Source organism: Miniopterus schreibersii, assembly GCF_964146895.1.
Source record: "Miniopterus schreibersii genome assembly, chromosome: 15".
In the NCBI taxonomy this organism is placed as follows: Eukaryota; Metazoa; Chordata; class Mammalia; order Chiroptera; family Miniopteridae; genus Miniopterus; species Miniopterus schreibersii.
The window spans coordinates 22,667,415-22,690,188 of record NC_138115.1 but is presented as its reverse complement, the minus strand read 5'-3'; the positions used below and the strand labels follow the sequence as shown (position 1 = coordinate 22,690,188).

The 22,774-nt window shown below is 43.6% G+C and overlaps 2 protein-coding genes across 3 annotated transcripts in view; one reads left to right on the top strand and one right to left on the bottom strand.

The window, feature by feature from the left end:
- Positions 1-22,774, bottom strand: part of SYN2 (synapsin II) — a 124,811-nt gene that overhangs the window by 19,474 nt on the left and 82,563 nt on the right. The window contains exons 5-10 of the mRNA XM_081160031.1: positions 18,582-18,671; positions 8,846-8,908; positions 8,311-8,453; positions 3,886-3,960; positions 3,321-3,423; positions 1,832-1,981 (exon numbers count right to left, since the gene is read on the bottom strand). Coding sequence (XP_081016157.1) covers positions 1,832-1,981; positions 3,321-3,423; positions 3,886-3,960; positions 8,311-8,453; positions 8,846-8,908; positions 18,582-18,671 — 624 coding nt within the window. The remainder of the gene's footprint in view (positions 1-1,831; positions 1,982-3,320; positions 3,424-3,885; positions 3,961-8,310; positions 8,454-8,845; positions 8,909-18,581; positions 18,672-22,774) is intronic.
- Positions 10,691-21,148, top strand: TIMP4 (TIMP metallopeptidase inhibitor 4). Of its 2 annotated transcripts, none has more exons than XM_081160032.1 (5): positions 10,691-11,394; positions 12,433-12,530; positions 12,971-13,085; positions 15,940-16,064; positions 16,684-21,148. In XM_081160032.1, the coding sequence occupies exons 1-5, from the start codon at positions 11,256-11,258 to the stop codon at positions 16,879-16,881; spliced, it is 675 nt and encodes a 224-aa protein (XP_081016158.1). In that variant the 5' UTR covers positions 10,691-11,255; the 3' UTR covers positions 16,882-21,148. The 2 variants fall into 2 exon arrangements, with proteins under 2 accessions (XP_081016158.1, XP_081016159.1); XM_081160033.1 differs by having other exon boundaries at positions 11,212-11,394; positions 16,703-16,888.

The window sequence follows — 22,774 nt, the reverse complement described above, 5'->3', positions numbered from 1 at the left end:
GCTCAGTGGGCCATATGCTATTAGCCTGACCTCCAGGAAGAGGGGAGCTGGAGACTGAGTTCTATCAGGTGATTGAACAATCAATCCTTATGAAATGAAACCCCAGTACAATCAATGCTTATGAAACGAAACCCCCATAAAAATGAATACCAAAGCTCCTGGTTGGGAATCTGTCCTATGTATTATCACATATGGATGCCAGGAGGGTAATACATCCTAAAGACAACTGAAGTTTTGTGTTTGGAATCCTCCCCAGCTCTACCCTATGCATCTCCCTTTGGCTTATTTTTGACTTGTATCCTTTCCCATAATATACCTGTGAGTATAATAGCTTTCAGTAAGTTCTGTGACTCCTTCCAATGAATTATCAAACCTGAGGGTAATTTGGGGAACTCTCTGAACTTTTTGTTGGTGTTAGGAGTGAGGGCAGTCTTGTGGAGGAGTGTGCCTTCAGACTTTGCAGTTGGGGTGACTCCATGTTTCCTGTGACAGAGTTCAAGGGGATTTAGAGATTATGTAATTCAGCTCCATTCAATAGGTGAGGAAAGAGAGGTCTAGAGATAGGAAGTGACTTACCCAAGGTCACATAATGTTACAGCAGAGTAGCTGTTAGCCCGTGAGTGTCCTGACTCCTAGCATGATGTGCTTTCCAACAATATTCTGTTGTAGCTTCAAATGTGAGGCTGAGCAGAGAAAAGCTTATCCTTGAACCAGACTGGCTTTGCTATAAGGGATTTTTGCAGTAGCCCCTATACTTAGGGAAGCTCATTCCTTACTAGGTTTTCTGCCTTGACTGATAGATTACTCTTTAAAATATTTAAGCTGCAATATTAATGTTTACAAAGTAAGGGGCTTGTACTAAAGAAGAGCTAATGCTTTCTGTGAGGTAGAAATAATTTTTTGTGAATTCTCTCTTTGTTACTGAACTTTTATACTTCAGAAATCATTTTCATATAATCTAAATTTTATTGCTAGAAGAAATCGTGGTAATTTTTTGGTTCAACCCTCATTTTACAAGCAAAGATGCTAAGGCACAGAAACAGGAAGACATCTACCCAAGGCCATCTCATAATTCAGTGGCAAGGACAAGGCTAAACTCAGGTAACAATAGGCAACCTTTATTGAGTGCTTCAATATACTATTACATATTTTAGATTTTCTACTTCATTTGATTCTCATAACAACCCTAGGAGATAGGTGCTATGGTTCAGATATCTCCTGAGCAATAGATAAAAATGTCCAAGGTCACAAACCTAATAAATGGAGGGTCCAGGATACAAAGTTGGGTAATTCTTGCTTCAAAGTCTACACTCTAAGTCACTATTCTATTCTACCTCCCTAACTGAAGTAAAATTTTGAAAGAAAAATTTCTGATTTTCATTTACAAGTGATAAAACTTGAACCCTAAAAAGGGTAGTAACTTTCCCTCAGAGTCACATAGCTAGGAGAAGAGCTAGACTAGGACTCAGTTCTTGGATTGAGAGTTCTTACCATTTCACTATACAAAAGTTTAGTGGAGTGAAGAGTTGAGGGATATTTTTGAAAAGTGGGGTATCTCCTAGATTAGACTAAAGATCCTCAGGGGTCCTGGCTTTCCTTTGGCCCATTCTAGAGCCACAGGGCCTGAGGTTCCATAAAAAATTCAATGTGTATTTCCCACTAGACCAGCAGAGGGGAGGGCAGGGAAAGAAAGGAAGAGGGAGAAGACTCTGCATATCCTATCCAGGCCTGTAGATATATGTCCTCTGTTCCATCCTATAACCACCCTAGTCTAAAGCAGTGGACTTGAGAATGGTTATTGGCTCTCTTTTGTCTCTTCCCTGCTGCTTACCTGTGGCTGCTGGGTGGTTAAGGGTCTCTGAGGAGACAGGACAGGGGTCCTGGACAGCAGCTGGTTCATCTTGCTGATTACTAGTTCCGTAATGAGTTGTTTGTCTTCCACCTGGTGTTCACCAATCAGTGGCATACTGCAGTCCATGACCTGGTGGAAGACATGGCCCAGGTTAGTAAAGGGTCTGGAGACATTAAGGGCCTGGTACAGTCTTCCAGAATAAGTAGGACTTAAGCCAGCAGAAACAGGTTGGGAATGAAGCTGGTGTTCTTCTCTTCAGCTGAAAGCCATGTTCCTTTGCAGAAAGAGGACTGTTGTCCCCTCCTCCTTCAAACCTTTGCCATGGGAAATGCCCAACCTTCACCCAAGCCAGTGCTCAGTAAGAACGAAACATTCGTTACTGAAGGTAGTGAGTGGAGAGAGGTAGAGAGCTGGATAGAGTATAGACCCAGGTCTCAGAAGTTTGCAGGCAGGGGAACACCTGAAGACCATTTCCTTAACTCTCCAGTTAGGAGCAGGCAGTTTTCATCCCTGACTTTTCATCCATATATTCTGTATCTCCACACGTACAGTGGCCACTGAACGACTAGATTCCTGCTTTGCTCATAATCTGGGATGACTTCCCTTTTTACCCCAATCCTGATTCTTCCTGTATCTCAAGGTCCAGATCAATGTTTTCCCACTTTAGGAAGTGCCTGCCTGCCCAAGATCACAGACAGTGTATTCCAACTCTCTCATTTATGGATGACAAAACTGAGGCCCACCCAGAGAGGGGAGGTCTCACCATCCAGAAGGCTACATGTCAAGCAGACCATGGAGCAGATTCTGAAGCCCATTTTGGGCTCCTGACACTAACTCTGCAAATACCACCAACTCTTGGCAAGGAGCCTTCCTTTCCTGCTCGTAGGAAGACTGGGCAGAAATGTGTGTGAAGGATTCATACTGGCACTGACTTTCCCTTTAATACAGAAAAAGGAAGTCAGCAAAGTTGTGTTTGAGGACCAGACTGAGTAAAGTGTCTCCAAGGCTCAGACAGATGCTAAGAAGAATCTCCTGCATGCAGGAGACCGGAGTTCTAGCCCAGGTTGTGACAATAATTCACTCTGTGGCCTTGAGCACAAATTCATAGTATTAGACCTCAGTTTTTCTCGCCTGCAAAGTAAGTACATTAGATTGAATGATTCTTTCTGAGACCAAGAATGGTAAAAACACTACATTCTTCCCAGAGGGATGATATTTGGCTAGGAGCCCAGGAACCCAGATCTGGTATCTCTTACCTATAGTGTGGGTCTGCCTAGCTGGTTGGAAACAACAGCTCCCCACTGGTAGAGGTATTCTGCTATGTACATCCACTGGTCGTGTCATCTGAGAACCACCCCATGGTGTAACCTAAATGTAGTCCGAGCTGCCCACATAGTTATTAACCCAAGAGCTTGGCTTCCAGCCTTGAGGGTTGTCTCTTGCTGAGATACTCCTTAAGTAAACTTACCTCAAAAATGTAGTCTTTCCCATCTTTGCCATGTACAGCTTTGACAGCACAGATGTCCAGGCCACCAAACATCTCAGAGCAGGTATCTACCCACAGCTTGTACCTGGAGGAGATGGGAATGTGTCCTGAGGCTGGAGCATTAGCTCACATCTAGTCTGCTTTCTGATCACACTCTCCATGCTGCCTCGGCCCCTAGCATCACCCCTCTCCAGCCCTCCCTCCCGCCATCCCCATCAAGCACACTGTCTTATCTTCAGTGCCCTCCAGCTTTGCTCTCCAGATACCAGTCTTTCCAGGCTCCGAGCAGGTCTCACCAACTCTAGGTGGCCTTTCCTTGGTTATTCAGCCCATAGTAACTACTTCTTTCTTGGAGTTTCTATGGTATGTCCAGTCTTTATCTCCATAATTTAGCACATAACCCAGTCCTGCCTGATCTTTCTAACTGGCTGCTTGGGGCTTTGTGTTCTAATCTGTATGATTAGAGGCGCCCTTTGGGCAAGACCCAATTCTTACACCTCTTCATCTATGGAAGGTCCACTCTTGCTTGGCTAGGGACTGGACTCACCTGTCTGACATGGCGATCTGCTCCAGCATTGCAGAGCCAGTGTTTGTCTTCCAGTTCCCTGAGATCGATGTCCTCCTACAAGGTCCCGCCAGGATAAGACAGGCAATAAGACATATCAGCAAGAGGAGGGCATAAAACTTTCCAGAATTTTAGCTCACTACTGCTTTCCTCATCTGCTTCTCCCACAAACAGCCCAGGGGCCTGTCTGCTGAGCCTACAGCCTGGCTGCCTCTGCCAAACCCCCACCTACAATGCTTTCCTCCTCCCTATAAGAGTCTAGCCTGCTGCTCTGGCTCCATGGAGCCTTCCTGATCTTTCAAACAGATGAGTGCTTGCTCTCCTAAGAACCCCTATAGGACTTTGCCTGTACCTCCCTTTCAATCCTACACTTCCTTTTTACTTCAGTTATTTGGTCTAAGTCTTCTGTCCATAAGTCTGTAAGCCACTTGAGGGTATATATTGTCTTGTATTCCAAGCAGCCTATCCACTAAGTGTCTGGGCTGACTTCATACAGCAGTCCCCCCTGATTCACAGTTTCATGGATCAACCAAAGTCTGAACATACTGAATGGAAAATTGCAGAAATAAACACCTCATAAGTTTTAAGTTGTGCACTGTTCTCAGTAGCATGATAAAATCTACCAATCTGTCCCACTCAGGATGTAAATCGTCCCTTTGTCCAAGTATCCACGGTGCATATACTCCCCACCCATGAGTCACTTAGTAGCCACCTTGGTTATCAGATCAGCTGTTGTGGTAACACAGTGCTTTAGTTCAAGGAACCCTTATTTTACTTACAAATGTTCCATTCATCTCAATTCATCTTATCACATAGGCATTTTATCATCTCACATCATCACAAGAAGGGTGAGTACAGTACAATAAGATATTTTAAGAGAGAGATACTATATTCACATAATTTTTTATTGGAGTATATTATTATAATTGCTCTATTTTATTATAGTTATTGTTGTTAATCTTTTACTGTGCCTAATTTATAAATTAAACTTTATTGTAGGTATAGGGAAAAACATGGCATATATAGGGGTTGATACTATTCATGGTTTTGGGCATCCACAGATAAAGGGGGACTACTGTATATACAAACTGAATTCTATTGATCCTGAAACACCCTCAAGGTTCTTGTGACTATCTCCCAATGGCTTCTGTACTAGCTCACTTATTCATTCATTCATTCATTCATTCATTCATTCATTCATTCATTCACTCATTCATTCATTCACTTAACAATTGGTTTCTGAGGGCCTACAGTATTAGCATTGTGACTCTGGACAAGTCAGTTAGCCTCTTCAGGATTAAGTTATTTCATCCATCAAATGGAGCTGATGGAATCAAGTCACCAACCTCTTCTCTGCTATGCCTTCTGCACCCTCCATCCATGAGTATGTGTTATGTCAACTAGTCTTAGGCTAAATAAGAAGAAGATAACCTGGTTTCTGGCTTTGGATTTGCTCTTGACTGGCTGGGTGACCTTGTATGAATCACTTCACCTGACTGAGCCTCTCTTATACATGTGTAAACATAGTGTTGTTTTATCATTTTAAATAAACTGCAAAACACCAAAAATGTGCCTTTTAAATTATTAATCTTTACTCAGACACAGTAAAGAAGATGGGGATGGCCTAGGGGACAGAAAAGCCCTTACAGAGACCTTCATGTGCTAGCCTTATCACTCACTACTGATTGGAGATTGGATGTGCTAGCCTCTACTCAGGAGTTTCCAGAGAACCCTCCCTAGATATCTGATTTCAGATACTGAGAAACCTAGTACAGCTAGTTTTTCAGAGCCCTGAGGCGGTGCAGTGAGTTAACTGTTGTAATAACAACTCTTCACACTCCTATAGTACTGACTGCTTTCCAACATTCTTCCTTTCCAAGCCTCTCACCAGAGCTTCATTGCAAGCTCCCTGTTGTGAATAGTCTGGGATTCTTGCTTCTACTTTACAGACAAGGAGATTAAAGACTCGGAGAGGTTGGATGACTTGTCCAAGGTTGTATATCTAGTCAAAGTAGATATAAGATAAAAATCCAGGACTCTTGATTCCCTTGTGCTACCCTTACCTCTACATCCCACTACCAAGCTCAGAAAAAACAACTCACAATGGAATGGCTTGCAAAATCTAAGTAGCAACACAAAGACATATGAAAATAACACTGTCTTCCTAACACTGGTATTTTATAAGTGTGTTCCTGAGACAAAGCTGGGTTCCTAAAGGGCAGAGGCAAAGGGTTACTCACTTCCATGTTCCTAGCACAGGGCCATAGTACATAACAGTGTTCTCAGAAACTCTGAATGAGCAATAATAATGTCCCTTATACTTCCCACTTTCCTCTAATAACAGGATACAGGGCACAGATCCATACAGGCTACCTGGGGCATGTGGGAGCAAAGGGGACACTGAGAAGCCACTCAGTGACAGCTCAACAGATTCTCAGGACTTTCAGGACATCTGACCTCCACAAAACGACCCACATATTGCCTACTGAGGGTGGAGCAGGAACAGCACCTTCTTTACACCAAATGTGGCTGTCTCTGGATCTCTAGAGTGAGAGCTGGGGAAGAAGAAAAGAATCTCAAACTTTATCTTGACTATTGCCAAGCCAATTCCTCCTTCTGAGAGCAAACGGATAGCCAACAGTTTGGGGAAAAGGAGCTGAGAGGACCTAAACATTTCCCCAAATAACTGACTGTCCCTTGCAAATAAAAAAGTAAGTAAATATTTTCTAAAGCTGCTCTGGTCACCTACCCTTTATCAATAGTTGAGGATTCTCTTATGCGTCATTTAAATTGCTTTTGGAAACTGTAATCCTTAAAAATGTGGTGTGTCTCCTTTTTAAGGATCAAGACACTCTTACTTCATTGTCATAAACATTGTGTTTATTTAGGGGACTTTAATATTAAAGGATAGGGAAGCTGCTTTCTTAGTGCCTAAGTATATTATTAATCTTTCTGCTTATTTTAGTTTTTTTTTATAATAGTCTTTTAAATTATCCTGTCTTACACTGTGCATAATTTTAAAGCAACCCTAAATTCCTTTCTGAAGCAGAAAGACTATAAATAAAAAATTATAAACTTTTAGAAAGTAGGAATCTAGTCAATAAAGGTAAAAAAAATTTGATGCCTCAATTTTCTATAAGAGCTGTTCCCTGAATACTTATTGGGTGTCTACTACGTGCCTACTGCTACACAAGGCAGTGGTTCTGAAGAGATGACCCTTTCATTTCTGCCCAGAGAGCTCAAAGGAGAGTAATACAAATCATATGTGTGAAAAGGGCTAAACTATAGGTATGAGAAGGGAATATAGGGAAAGGGCTCCTTACTAATTCCAGCAGCAGAGAGTAGAAACACTAAAAAGGGAATAAAGGAAGAAAAATGGAAATGATGGCTAAGGAAAAGGAAGCTACTCAACCTTGAAGTCTGCTGAAGTCATGAGTGGCAAAGATCAAACTCACATACTATAATGTTCTCTCTTTATAAAAACAAACAAACAAAAGAACTACCTAAATTTTTTCTAAAAATGGGAGATTAATATTGCCAAAACTGGAATTATAATCCATTTGCATTCTTATTTTGTATATTATGGAAGATCAGTTAGTCTTGAAATATTTTCTTTTTCTAAATTCTACTAGTGGAAACCTTTAACTTTCCATTCTGGCAAATGCACACAGTTATGTGGAGAAGTCATCTATTCTCATAACCACTAGGCTTTTAACGCTCTGTGGTGTTTTTAATGCTATATATTTACACCAGAAGTTTCTTAACTTTTTCTGTGCTCTGGCAGCCTATTGAAGCACATGGATTTCTTTTAAGGTATAAAGTATATAAGATGTGTATATGTATAAAATAAAGTACACAGGATAACGAAGAAACTAAATTGTTTAAAATAATTGTCAAAATAGTTATGAAAATGTTAAATCTGTGATGAGTAAAAAATGTTTCTTTATAAATAACAAATGTATTCACATGGGTAAATGTAATAGTAGGTCTAATAACTACCATGATTCCTTAGTAGTGATAAATGCAACTGGTATTTAGAGATATCTGTCACAACTGTATAAAAATACAAAAATCTCTGTGATTGCCTTTAGTGACAAAGTCATTCATGCTGCTGCTGCTACTATAGTCTGTTGTCTTTGTTCATAACTGGGGAGAATGCCAAATTTCACTTAAAGGCTAGTAAAAATAAATATTAATTTTATTTCTCATCTTAGTTCATGGACCCCTCCTCTGACTTGAAAGGAACCCAGGCCAAGACTTCCTGACTTGAAGGGCACCCTCTCTCTGTTCTTTGCCTTGTGGGCCAGATGAGGTTAAACTGAGAGCTGGCAGCTACCTGGAGGCTCAGATTCTCCACTGAGCTAAGGAGAAAGTGAAGAGTATCAGCTAGGAACCCACCCCACTCACATGTAAGCCTTGTAATTGTTGCCTATCTTCTGGACCCGGATGTCATACTTGGCATCAATGAAAGGCTCTGCTGTGGCGTAGGTCTGGGTGAGGGCTACCATGCTAGCAATGTCCTGGAAGTCGTAGTGGTTTTCCACTTTGACCTAATGTTGGAGGAAGGGAGAGAGGGAGAAAAGGTGACATACACATACTAAGAGTCACAAGAACCCAGGGCCTCCAAACTCATCAAGATGTTTCCCATCTAGTTGCAAGCCTGGGTGCCACATCTCCCTAGGAGAATCCTTCTCTCCAGCTTCCCTTCCTAGACTCCAAATCCACACTTACTGCAAAGGGCCCAAGGGACCAAGGAGGTGGCATGCACTCTGCTTGTTAAAAAAGGCCTGTTTGGGTAACACTCATGGCTTCAGAGGGGCCAAATCATCTTCTCCTCGGAAAGAATTCATCAATAGCAGAGAAGGAAGGAAAGTCCATAACTGGACTCTGAGAAGTACCCTTTTCGGCCTCAATCTCAAAGCACAGCAGGCCCCATCCTTACCTTGCCCATGCCTGAGTGAGCATGGCCGATCTTCACCACCACAGGGAATGTGGGCAGTGTTAGCTGAAAGCAGAGGAAAAAAGAATGAATTTATCAGAGTGTGCCTGTTTTTCTGTGTAATGTTACAAATATTTTTCTTGGGAATACCCTTGGAAGGGCCCTTTAAAGAACTAGTCCAAGCTACATGATTTACAAATTAAAAAACTGAGCCCCATCGAGTGATAGTGACTTGCCTAAGGTCACAGCACGTTAGTGGCAGATCTATAAGAACCCTGTTCTCCTACTTGGTACTCTCTACATCTTTAAAACTCATTGTTTCAATCTTCTCTGCATTAGACAAACCTGGGCAGGACTGGACCTTAGCCAAAGAGAATTTGAAAAAATGCTTCTCTGAAAGGGTGAATTTTACTGTATGTAAATTGTACCCTAGTAAACCATAATTACAAAAGGAATATATCTTTGGAACCTTAATGTCCCTTTTGTCATGTACCTCTTAGTATCCTCCCCTGCCCCATAAAACATCTAGCTTTCCTATACTGAATCTGTCTTTTCTCCACCTTTCACAGTCTCTTCACTGCTCTCCAACACCCCAAACTCAACCAACAAACAGCTTAGTATGTTATTTCTACCCAGCTTGGGGTTTGGAAGAGAGCTGTTATAAAAAGTCAATATGTTAATCATTTGAAAGAGATCCTTAAGAGAGTAAATTCTACCTTGAGGTAGCTGTATTTTAATAGAGGAATATTAAAAACTTAAGAGAAGAACTACTCTCCAATAGCAGGAATTTAAGCTGTTACAAAATGGCAGTGAAAGAAGTAATCTGGTACAGTGGAGGGAGCACTGAACTAGATGTCAGGAGACTTGCATTCTAGTCCTTTCTGCCACTTTACCTCACTGAGCCTCAGTCCATTTGCCGAATGAAGAGACCAGACTGGATGCTTTTTGAGATTCCATCCAATAATAACGTCAGACTCATTATTAGTCTAGGTGTTGTATGAAGAACCAGCTTGGACACCAAATCTCATCTTTCTCAGACAGACTCATCTCTCTTTCAATATCCTTCTTTTCAAACATCATTGCCACATTAAAATGAAAAAATGTCTTTTGTAGGAAATAATGTTGACTGATGAAAAGTCAGATTTCCATGGAAATCCTGTGTGACCAGATACTGGGAGTACCTGATATGAGCATTTTAGTATTCCTGGCTGAGGCCAGCTGAGGTTAGCTCAAAGAGCTTCAAGGGGTTTTGGAAATCATGTAGTTCAACTCCATTTTATGAAGAAAATAGTGAGGCCTAGACAGGCAATGGTTGCAAAGCTGCCTAGTGATAGAGTCAGAACCCAGCCTCCTACTTACCAGTCTAGCACATGTGGCACCATCCTACTACAATAATCCCATGGGTCTCTGTATTTGGAGCCTTGGAGCGCTATGCTCTGGCAGAATGGACAAGGCTCCAGTTGCACTGCTCCAAGTGCCTTGCTTCTTTGTTTTCTAAGCTGCCCCACCTTGTTATACATAAAGCATAGTGTCTCCAGTGAGTAGCAACATGAGATAGGAATCAGTGTAGCCTGTTGCTATCTGAAGAGGGCTCTGAGGTCCCAGGTTTATGCTAGGTAATGAGATATTCTGTGCTTTGAGCCGGCACCAAAAGCACTGTCCTCAGCCATCTGCAGTCTGAGGCCCTGGGTATGGGAAAGGGTTTCTAAAGCACTGGCTGCTTTCTCTGACATCTCTCCCCACCCCCAACTGACAGAGCCAAGACACACACACACACACACACACACACACTCAACTTTCTCTGTCTTATTCCATTACTGTTTACTGTTGCTTTGGAGCCTCCTAAATAGGGCATTGAAAACACTTCCTGCAGCTGAAAGAAGCCCTGAGTAGCTTGTCTCATTCCCAGTGTGCAGCTCAGCAAGGGGTTCGTCCTTCTCTGTCACTGTCTCTTTTGCCTGTTGTTATTCCGTCTGTCTCTCTATGACTCTGCCTGTCTCACTCTTTCTGTTTCTGCCTCTCTTCACTGTTGTTCTTTCTGCCTGACTCACAGTCCCTTGGTCCTTCTGTCTTTTGCATTTGTCTTTGTTGTGCTTTCTTTTTGCCTTGACACCATCCGTTCTCCCCGTGCCTTCTCCACTTCTGGGAGGCTGAATCGCTCAGGCACGGAAATAGAAGCTAAGGGCTTCTCCTGGCTTCCTCTTCATCTTATTGAGGCTGCGGGTGAGGAGGGCCGCGGGTCCAGCAGCCACAGGTGGCCTACAGCCAAAGGAGGGCGGAGACCACAGGGCGGGATTGGCCCTAGGTCCACCTCATAAAGGCTAGGGCGAGGGGCTCGAGGCTTCTGCAGAAGCCCTGGAGGGGCTGTCTGATCCGAGAGACCCCACAGGCTTAGTCGGGGCTCTGCAGTGTCATGCCCCGGAGCCTCCAGACCGTGTTGAGCTGGGCGCTGTTGCTGCGGCTGCTGGCACTGCTGCGGCCCCCGGCGCTGGGCGAGGCGTGCAGCTGCGCCCCCGCGCACCCCCAACAGCACTTCTGCCACTCTGCACTCGGTGAGTCCGGAGGCCCGGGAGGTCCACAGCAGGGGGTGGTTGTGTGTGAAAGGTATGGGGCAGAGCTCTAGACCTGCAGTCTGGAGGGAAAGGGAGGAGCTCAAATCACACACCGGCTGCCTCCGGTTGGGGCTGATGGGTAGGGCAAGGCCGGCACCATAGCAACCTTGCAAGCGAAGAGCCTAGCTGATTTGTAAGGAAATAAAGACTGTGTAAGGGGCCTCCATAGCGGCCCCCTCACCCCCGCAATTATCGAGAGTTATAAAACAAGTCACTGGAACTATCCTGTGATTATTCTGAACTACTGGATGGGGGAGGGGGAAGCCAGGGGCCAGGAGGTTGGGCTTTCATTATAAACATCCCTGTGTCCAAGCCTACAACTGAGCCATCAAGCACCCACCCCAGTACACTCTGAAGGCTTCCTGACTCCTTGGTGCTACCACAGCATCTCTAACATCTTTGTGCTCCTACTATGCTGTGTTGCTGTTCTTCGTGTGTTCTCCATAGACCAAGAGTTCTGTAGGATGGGAGACCCTGTCTTAATTATGTTTATGACTTGGTACCTAGTGTTAGGCCAGGCACAGAGGAAGAACTTCATAAATAGTTTTTTATTAATAACCAAATGGCAAAAGATGAACCACCTTGGTGCAGGGTCAGATCATTTGTTAATTCAATAAACATTTACTAATATCAATGCTGGGCAGGCTCTGTTTTAGGCCTTGAGCTACATCAATAGATGACCACACTGACTACCCTCAAGGGGCTTCTCCTCCCTCCTCTATACTGATACCCAACTCCAGCCCCTGGCACCCTGGGCTATGGAGAGCCAGACCCTCAAAACTAGCAGGTAAAAGTGTGATTGTAGGACCTAATAGGCCTGACTGCACAGGAGGAGTTTCTAGGTCCCCTTTCTCTCACACCCTCCTCCTCACAATCCAGAATTCACTACAAAATTCTCCAGGGGCTCCAGGTCATCCAGATCCCAAATGGATTGCTCCCACAGTTCGCTGAAGGTTCCCTCTTTTGCTTCCTATGCAGCGATCCGGGCAAAAATCTCCAGTGAGAAGGTAGTTCCAGCCAGCGCAGACCCAGCTGACACTCAAAAAATGATCCGGTATGAAATCAAACAGATAAAGGTACATGGGGACAGGACAGTGCTTTTACCCCCTGGGCTTCTGGGAGGAATGGGGTCTGTGTTCTGGGAAAGGTGGGGCTCGTAGGTCAGGCACCCCAGCTCAGTGATCCTGGGTGTAGATGCTGAAGTGGAAGTGGATGGCATGTTGGGAGCTGGGCCCACAGATTCTGAATGACAGTGCAGGGCAGGCCCTCAGTGTCCCTCTGGTCCTATAGCTGCCTATGCATGGGGCTGTTGGAGGTTCTTCCCCTCTCCCTGGAATAAAACAAGGTTCAGATTTTTTTAAAGAGAGAAATGATCCAATTGGGCCACCTGTGTGCATCAAATCCTGAACTAGATGTTTGCTCAATTTTTTTAGATTGAGAAATGAGAAGTTTTTCCAGTTAAAATATAAAGTTCACTCACTGACTCAATACTGCTTTTTTTGTAATTGCCTTTCAGATGTTTAAAGGGTTTGAGAAAGTCAAAGATATTCAGTATATCTATACACCTTTTGATTCTTCCCTCTGTGGTGTGAAACTAGAAGCTAACAGCCAGAAACAGTATTTCTTGACTGGTAAGTTAAAGAGCAGCAAGTGGCCCCAACAGTCTCTGTCCTAAGGAAGACAGCCAAGGAGGGAGCCAGGGCTGTCTTTGGGCAGCAAGTTGAGCAGGTGACATATTCTTGGGCATAAAACAGAGCTGTGTTACTAAGAGACAACCTCTGAGTTGGGAGAGGCCTTGGTAACCTCCCTTTCAATGCAAGAGTCCTCGTTACAGTGATCTTGGCCACTGCTTCACTATTTTAGGGACAGGTTGCTCTTCCAGACTAGGGCAGGTGGTTCCATTTTCAAACAGTTTTAATTGGCACAAGATTTTTGGTATCTTGAGCCCAAATCTGCCCCTCTGAAACTGCCCTTTGTGGATTCAGCTCTGCTCTCTTCTCTATGATGATCCCTCAGAGGCATGAGGACAACAGATGCAAGCACTCTAACTCCAGGTCTGCTGGCCATGGTTCCCAGCCCCTCCTATCCTGGCCACCTTCTCCAATGGGATATAGCCTATCCCTGTCCCTTCCCTAGCACAGGACAATGAACTGGACACAACACTACAGGAGAGGTCTTAATTTCACAGAGTAAAGAGAATTGTGTGTGTGCGATCCCCAACACACACATTGTAGTCACTGTAGCCTTTGATGGCATTAGCTTTAGACAGTCACATTGGGTCACACTCTTGACTAATAGTGAGCCTGTGTGCCTAACTCACACCCCAGGCCCTATTCTAGGGGTACAGTAAAGCACAAGCCCTAACAGGAGACTTGAGTCTAACATGGTTCTGTCTCCATGAACTTGGGCCCAGGTAGGTCTCCTCCTTGCTGAGTTGGTTGGGATAGAACAGTTAAGAACTATAGAAGACTATGACTCCATAAGTGAATGAATGCAATATATATTATTTTATACTTCAAGAAGAAGGTATTTTATAGTTCAAGAAGAAGGTGATAAACAGTTAGGGAAGATTTATTACATAAGTGAGATCTAGATTAGTCCTGAAGGATGAAAAATACTTACAAAGGTGAGGAAAAGAAAAACACAGCAGACAAGGAGACCAGAAGGATGAATTCCACTATCTGTCCATCCATTCAGCAATGAATGACCATCTACTTGCTGCCAGGCCTTGGACAGGAGAGTGGAGTCTCAGTAACAAGGCACAGTCCTCAAAGAGCTCACAATCCAGACATGGCTCTTAAGAACTCATAAGCATTGAAGGACACACTGGTAGGGGCTCCCAGCTCCAAGAATGTGGAATTGTGCTGATCTGGGAGCCTCTGGATGGGAGAGGCAGAGGCAGAACATGCCACTGAGACCTCCACATCCAAGGACTAACAGATAAGGCCACTGCCTTCCTTCCTAAGCACCTACTTTCTGTGTGCTTAGGTCTCTGCTAGGCACTGTGGTACATCAGTCAAAGCAGGAGGCATGCTCTTTGCCCTCAAGGAAGTCAAGTCTAACCGAGGGTGAAGATAAGTGACAAAACATGGGTATAGTGAAAAGTCATCAGTGGCATCCATGCTCTTCAAGAGAAGGCACAAGCTCTTCTGCGTCATGGTGAAAGCCCTTTGTGACCATAACACTGCTGACCTCTCTAGTTTTGTCTCCTGCCACTTGTCACTGACAGTTTCCAGCTACATTTTCCCAGAGCTGAACTAAACTACTTGCAGTTATAGAAGGTATTTGGCTGGACTGCACCCCTCCACCTCTGCACAGGATAGTCCCAATATCCAGAAGTCTCTCCTGCAAATTGTCTGGCAGGTAAACTCCTAACCATCCCTTCAAGGCCCAACAGGAGCATCATCTCCTCTTAGACATCTTTGTTGCCCCTACCCCTTCCATAGACAGAGATAATTGTGCTTTCCTTTGTTCTTATACTGCATCTTTTTATATATATATCTATCTTTATTAATTTCAGAGAGAGATAGAAACATCAATGATGAGAGAGTCATTGATCAGCTGCCTCCTGCATGGCTTCCACCGGGGATCGAGCCCGTAACCCAGCATTTACCCTGATCGGGAATCAAACCGAGATCTCCTAGATCATAGGTCAATGCTCAACTGCTCAGCCACACCAGCTGGCTTATACTGCATCTTTTATATAAACACATAGCAGTATAATTTTTGCCTACTTATCTGTCTGACCTACTTGTTTTTAAGCTCCTTGGGGGCAAAGATCCTGTCATATTTATTTCTGTATTCCTGGTCTAATAGTTGCTCAGTAAGTAAATGATTGAGTGACTAAAGTTCTAAGAGATGTGGGCTAGCATGGTCAGGGGTGGCTTTGAGGATGAAGTGGTACTGAAAAGGGTCTTTGGAAGATAGGAGAGTTTGATAAGTAAAGAAGGGGCACTTTCCTATGGGAAAGGGGAAAGATTTAACCGATATAGGTATCAATGGGGCAGAAGACTGGCCTATGTAGATAATAGGAAAGGTTGGAAAGGGAAAGGGACCTAGTATTTATTGAACATCTTCTATGAGCTCCCATCTACTGTGCTTGGAGCTTTACAAATATTCTCTCATTTAATCCTGACAATAACCTTATTATTCTCATCTTCCAGGTGAGAAGTTACATGACTTTCTTAAAGTCACACAGCTAGTAAATGATAGAAAAGGGGTTTCACCAAGAATATCATTTTAAAGCCCATGTTTTCTCTGCATCATACTAAAGGAAAAGGCCTTTATCCCACAACTCTCCTTTGTACAAACATAATCTTTGATATAAAGATTACAGAGGTTCTTCTGGTCCCTTCACTGAGCCCCATGTCACCACTGCCACCAAAAAAATATTGAAGAGGCTGCAATTCTGGGCTCTTCAAGGACCCAGGCTTCTGGAGCTTCACAGATTCCTCATGCTATGTTCTCCTCTATCTCCCCTTGAAGGTCAGGTCCTCAATGATGGAAAAGTCTTCATCCATCTGTGCAACTACATTGAGCCCTGGGAGAACCTGTCCTTTTTGCAGAGAGAAAGTCTGAATCACCACTACCATCTGAACTGTGGCTGCCAAGTAAGACAATGTGCATTTCCAAGGTCTTTTGTGGGTGGGAAAGGGTCTTTAAGCCTCACCTTTAATGTATTCCTTCCTTCATACATGTGTTTATTCATTTACTATAGTATTCTTGAGATCTGCCATGGATCAGGCACTGTATGAAGTTGGAGTTAGGAAAGCAAGATGGTCCATAATCCCTGATCTCAAAGTACTTAACATTTTGGTGGGGAAGGCAGCCATCATATAAGGCAAACTGAAATAGTATAATTACCATTCAAACAAAATCTACTCTAATGGTCAATTTATTTAAAATATTTTAATGTAGTCTTTATAACAAATGTATGAAGAATTAAGATTTTCATTTTAAGGTAAAGAAATTAATGCTCTAGAAAGTAAAGTAACTTGTTCAACGTCAGTGATAGAGTAAGGACCCTCAGGTTGGTCCATAAATGCCATTTGAGAGGCAATACTATGGTAGGAGCACAGGGGAAGGAGAACTTAAGGAATTTTGGAGACTTGGAAAGGCTTCATAAGGCAAGGGCATTTGAGCTAGGCTGTAAGGATATGTATGAGTCTGAAAAAAATTATAGAAAAAGGACACCATACTCACTTTGATGTTGTGTGGCTATGACTCTAGATTACCACCTGCTATACAGTGCCCTGTACCATCTCGGTCCCCAACGAGTGCCTCTGGACAGACTGGCTGTTGGAACGGAAACTCTATGGCTACCAGGCCCAGCATTATGTCTGCATGAAGCATGCTGATGGCACCTGCAGCTGGTACCAGGGACGCCTGCCCCTCAGGAAGGAGTTTGTTGACATCATCCAGCCCTAGTAGGGATCATGACCACCACATTCCTTCAGGAGTCATGAAGACCAGGCCAGTTCTCCTTCCCTGCAGAGGTCTGGCTATCACCACCTGCCTCATTGCTGTCAGACGACAGGAAGTACCAAGGGGACAGTCTGTCTAGCATTAGAGCAGGGCTGGGATATGTTATGGCTTGTGTCTGAGACCCCAGCCCAGAATCCATCAAAGGCTAGGGAAAGTAGCATGACTTTTCTATCCTGCCCTCAGCCCTTCCCTCCTGCCTCCCAAACCCTTTTCGTCTAGCTAGTACCTGTTACTAAAAGTTTTGATTCTGGCTTAGAATCAAAATAGTTCTGGCCAGAACTATTCCCTTTTCTCTCTAGGAAAATGAATTTTGTCTTACCTTAATTGATCTGATAGGGAAGAAATGGTGAATGTTATACATATGAGATGATGTAGCCATCTGATGTACAATACCAGAAGACAGGTTGACAGAATCATAAACAGGCTGATTTGGAAGAATGAAAAGAGCAACTTACTATGGCTGTGTATCATCTACTCCAATCTCAGCTCATCCTGATCCTCTCTTACACTTTCATCTGTTTGGGGAAGTGACTTGCAGGGGCATAGAGTCACTTGATATGAGACCTACAAAGGCCTAACTTCCCTCTACACGCTGTAATATCCTCTATACCATTCCTGGGAAAGGGTCTGGCCCCCTAGTACACCTCTTTGGATAAGAATAGGTATTGTCTCTGCAGGTTAACTATCCTTAATGCCTTCAACTGATATCCATAAGGCTTCTTTTCTGCTTCTTTTAGAAAGTACTTCTCTACTAGACTACTAATGTCTTCATTCCTACTTCAAAAAATTTTTTAAAGCCTTTCTCTTGTAGAGTTGAAATTTCTCTTTAGATTTTGATACCTCAGAGAGATCTTAGGGGGTCTTCTTTTGAGGGAAAATTTCAGGATAGAGGACAGGAAAGAAATAACACAAGGGCCTTGGGGGAAAAGGACAGCAGATGGAGAATATACTTTGCAATTTTTTCAAAATTTTTAGTGGTCAGCCCTGCTAAATATTACAGCAAGAAAAATCCGGCTTTGCTCCCCAGCCTCCCTTCAGTTCAGTCCCCTTATCACTGTGTCTTGGGTTCCCTGAGAACTCCAAGCGTAGACCCCTTACCCTGATGTTGGTCTCAAGGATTTATTACAGACAAGGGCTTAAAGTTACAGAACCCCTCCCTGGGGAAGCTCTGACAAAGATGAAGAAGGTAGTTCTATTCAGGGCCTAAGGTTGTTATTCATCTTCTATGTGTTGTTTGATGATAAGCAAGGCCATGTGCAATACGCCAGAAGAAGGCTCTGAGCCACAGAAATGGTACAAATGGAGATCCTCTTTGGAGAAGGGAGTGAGAGGCTAATAAACATAATCTCTGTCCCAGGGTACACTTGGAATGCTAATGGCAGAGAGTCTCTATTGGCGAATTAAGCACAAATACCAACTGACCATGCCGGCCTAGGGCAGAGGGTGTGGGGACAGAGAGGAAGAAGGGGGAATGAGCTCCAAGTCTCCATGGAGGAAAAAACAACCAGCCATGCCATCTCTCTCCTCCTGATATCCTAGGATGGCCTCAGAGAAGGCATAATGTTAACCTAGTCTTTTCACAATCTTGACAAAGCCAAGGGAATGGAAATAGCAGAGACTAAAGTCCCCACTCGATCACCTACCATCTCTTTGTGGTTGGGGTAGTATGTCTGCTCAATGAGTGGGAACTTTTCTCCTCCCAATGTCTTGTAGATGGCCACCAGCTGGGCAAACTGTAAAAGAGAAGCAAATGTTTCAGCTTATCTAGACAACTTATAGAACAAACAGACAAAACCACAATCTATCAAAAAATATTTACTGAGCATTTGCTCTGTTGAGGGATTTGTGCAAAGTGCTCTGCAGATATAAAAGGAGTGTACAATTCCTATTCTCAAGGAATGTATTTTTTAATTGAGGAAAGGAGAGAGTGAGCTAACATTCATTCAGTACCTATTCAATTATTAATGATAATTCATTGAACCCTCATATTAAATTGAAGAACTGGGTACTTTATAATTTCATTTTACATATGAGACTCAGAGAGGGTACGAAAGTTGCCTAAAGTCACAGAGCTGCAAAGAGGTAAAGTTGAGATTGAAATTTGGATCTCTAATTCTAAATAACTGCATCTCTAGAGATGGCAAGTGATGAAGCTGCATAGGTAACATGGGGCCAAGTCTTGAAAGTTCAAATGTCAGGCAAAGGAATGGTATATTTTCCTTAGAGACAGTATGAAGTCATCAGAGTTTGAGTAGGGTGCTCATGAATGAAGCTGTTCTTCAGGAAGATTTTGATGGTCTTGGTATATAGGAGAGACAGACCCATTCTTTCTGGGATTTAATACTCATCTAGAACTGAACTCAGCTGGACCCTTCACCTATGAGAAACCAGGACAGCTCCACAAGGAAAAGGTGAAGTACACATACTTACAGTGTCAGGGTTGAAAGGCCTTTGGTAAATCTCCCAGTTTTATAAGTGAAGAAACTGAAGCCCAGACGGGTCACACAGTTGAGCCAGATTCATAGCCAGGCCCCTTTATTCCCAATGCATAACTCTTTCTATTCCTCCAAGTAGCTGCCTTTCAGGCTCTGCAGAAACCATGCTCTTCCCACAGGAAACACACAGTACTTTCCTACTAATTCCATTCACACACACACCCCCACACACATCTATCCCCAGTGCACTGACAGCAGGGGTAATCCAGCATCCTTTCCTCTAATGCTACTGGGTTACTTCACAGTCTAAGGCACCGATTTCTGGAATTGCTAGAAGGGGAAGTTGTCAGATCAAACCTGCCTTCTATCTTTCAGAGAAAGGAAAGATAGAATATTTTTCAAAAACTCAGATCCTATTCTCTATAAGGGATGTTGGAACATGAGCCAGTGGGGGAAAGGGGACTGGAGTAATAAAAGCTCAGAACTGGGTTATTAGAAAACTGGAGTCTTCTGATTCTTGTTCTGTCTCTAACTTGCTAGTTGTCCTTTGGCAAATGATTTCTCCTCTCCAGGCCTCATTTTCTTTATACATAAAATGAGAGAATTGAATTTTATCAGTTCCTCAAACTTTTTACCAGATACAACATCTTTTATTATATTTCCTCCCAAACCCCATCATCAAACTGCAGTTTAAGTGATCATCTGTTGTTGTCCTTTTGTGAGCAAAGAGATTTTTTTTATTGTTTTTGAAATATTGGAAAATGTTGAAATTTCTGGATCACTTCCCTTAGTGACATATGGTTGGTGACTCTAGATCTTTCAACGTCCACCAGGACTGAAAGTATGATTCATGGACTCTCAAGTCCCCAAGATGTTGTTACTGAAGGAGACTTTAGAGAGCTCTGGACCAAACATTTCCTTTTACAAATGAGGAGACTGAGGCTAGAGAAGAGAAGGAAAGCCTCAGCTCCCAGACTATGCCTAGAATTGGGGCTCCCAGGTCTCTTCTGGCTTATTGCATTCTTCGTTGTATCCTGCTGTTCTCACCATTCTATGGTTCTTCAACTTGCTTTGACTATCAAAACCAACCCCTCATACCTTTCCTGCCTTCTCTGATTCTCTCTACAACCTCCTCTGATCTTTAAGTCCTGCCTGCCCACCTCAGCCTGGCTAGACTCCTGTTCTAGCCTGAGCTCCCAAGGCTCTTCAGCATCCCGAGCCAGCTCTGCTTAACAACCTCTGTCCTGCAGCAGCCCACGTCTTGGCATAGCACCAAGGCATGTGGGTCCCTATCTTCCCAACATGTGGGAGAGTTACACAGGCACCACACTGATGCCAGGAAGGCCCACGGCCTACTCCCAGAGTCCTGGGACAGCCAAGACTAAAATGGTAGCCAGTTCCCAGGCACTAGTTGGGCCCCTGGTAGCTCACCCTATCCTTCTCAACCTTATCTCCAGCAGTCTCTGTATGCTCAAGGTACTGGGCTTGGCGTCTAACCCCTGCCTTCTTGGAAACTTAGATTAAGTCACAAGCACACAGTCACCAATTAAACAAATGTAATATCTGCTAACGGTTGTTTCCTCCATCCATAGAAAAAAAGAATGGATTTGGGACCTGGGGGTGGTATTGGGAACAAATAGGAAGATGATGTTCACTGTAACCACTTATCCAATGAATCAGGAAAGACTTCTTGGAAGAGATGAGATTTCAAGATCAGTCTGAATTTAATAATTTACCCTCATTCCTCCTGGAAATAAAATACTTAATTCAACCACAGTAGATCTGTCTCTAAAAAACCTAAAAAGAGTGACAGATTTCAGATAAATTTGCAATATGATATGGAGATGTTATTTCTTTTTCTGGAATGTTACATTCATTGATAGGTCTACTTCTAGTTCCAAAATCCCAGTGTGCCCGCCCTGACCAATTTATGAGATAGCAGATGTGCTCAGAGACACAGTGATGTAAGGTAGAGATTTTCCAGCCAACTGAGCCTTTCCTCACACCAAGGATACCCACAATAAAGAAATTAAGGAAATATGAACCAAAGCCATCATCTCAGAGGGACCCCTCCCCTCATAGTCACCAAATTTGTCTACTCCCATTAACAGGCAGCGACAATATATAAAATGCCATTAGTGTGGCAGCTGCTTAGTAAAAATGAAGGGAGAACTTGGTGTCTAGCCAGGGAGCCCTGCTGTTCTCATGCGATGCCAAAGGCAATGTGCTGGGATTGTGAATGGGTGAGAATGTGAACCCTCACCAGATACCAGATCCCAGGAGGGACAAAGCCCCAGGCATAGGCTCTCTGATCCTCCCCTCCCTGCCCTCTGGCACAGTTTTGAAACACAAAGCAGGGAACCAGCTTCTATAAGAGACCCCAAATACTAGGGGACTGTAACAACCAGGCTGGCAAACTGGTGGCAGGTACTACTGTTACTAGTTGACAAAGAAACCATGGCATAGTCAGAAGGCTGATTAGTGAAATCACCCAAAAAAAGCTGATAATAGCAGAATCACCCTGTGTGGCTATGAAGGAGCCAAATTCTAGCAGGTATTGAAGGGATGGGGGAAAGGACTAGGGCATATGTGTAGTAGGGAAGGGCATGTGACTAAAGAGAAAGGGGAGGACCCCAGAAAAGAAGCTTGGTGAAGGCTTCATATGTACTCTTCTGCAAGTAGCAACAGTCAAATCACACAACTCTTTTAGCCTGTTTCTGTAAAACTTTAGGATTCCAGATGTCTCAGGCCACACAGAGGGAAAGGCTGAACAAGTGGAGGTTGGGAACCCAAACTCCTCAACCACAGCAGCTCCCAGATCTCTGACTCCTCATTCATTGCTCTTTCTCTTATACTGTCAGATCTTCCTAGCTTCCAAGGGAATAGGAAAACTGTGAGTTCAGGTATGAAAAAAAAGATCAAGAGCAGAGGCAATGTATCTATTTGGTTAAAAAACACCCCCTCCAGTTCCCTGAATGGTGGAGAGGAGTAAGGTCCAGGAACTTCAAAATCAGCCACCAGTGCCATGACTCTTGGCAAGCCAGTGTGTGATAACTGAAATGTGATTTTTTTTAAATAAAGAATAGGAGGATGTGATTAGGAGCAGGCATTTCCTTCTGAGAGAGCCAGCATGGAGCAGCAGAGTTATAGGAGCTGGGTTGCCTTAGCTGTCAGAGGGGAGGCCAGAGCACCTCAGTAGCCATCATAGGTCACTCTCCCCTCTAGTCCCAACTCTTTCTCTCTGCTCAGAAGTTTCCACTGCCTTCTACATTTCCAGACTGGCCAAGGAAGAGAATACCAGCTTCTTCCTCACATAGTAACTTATGTGAGTGGCAGTGTAATCTAGAGAAATCCTGGCTCTATAACTTTGGTAAATTACTTAATCTTTCCTGGGTCTCATT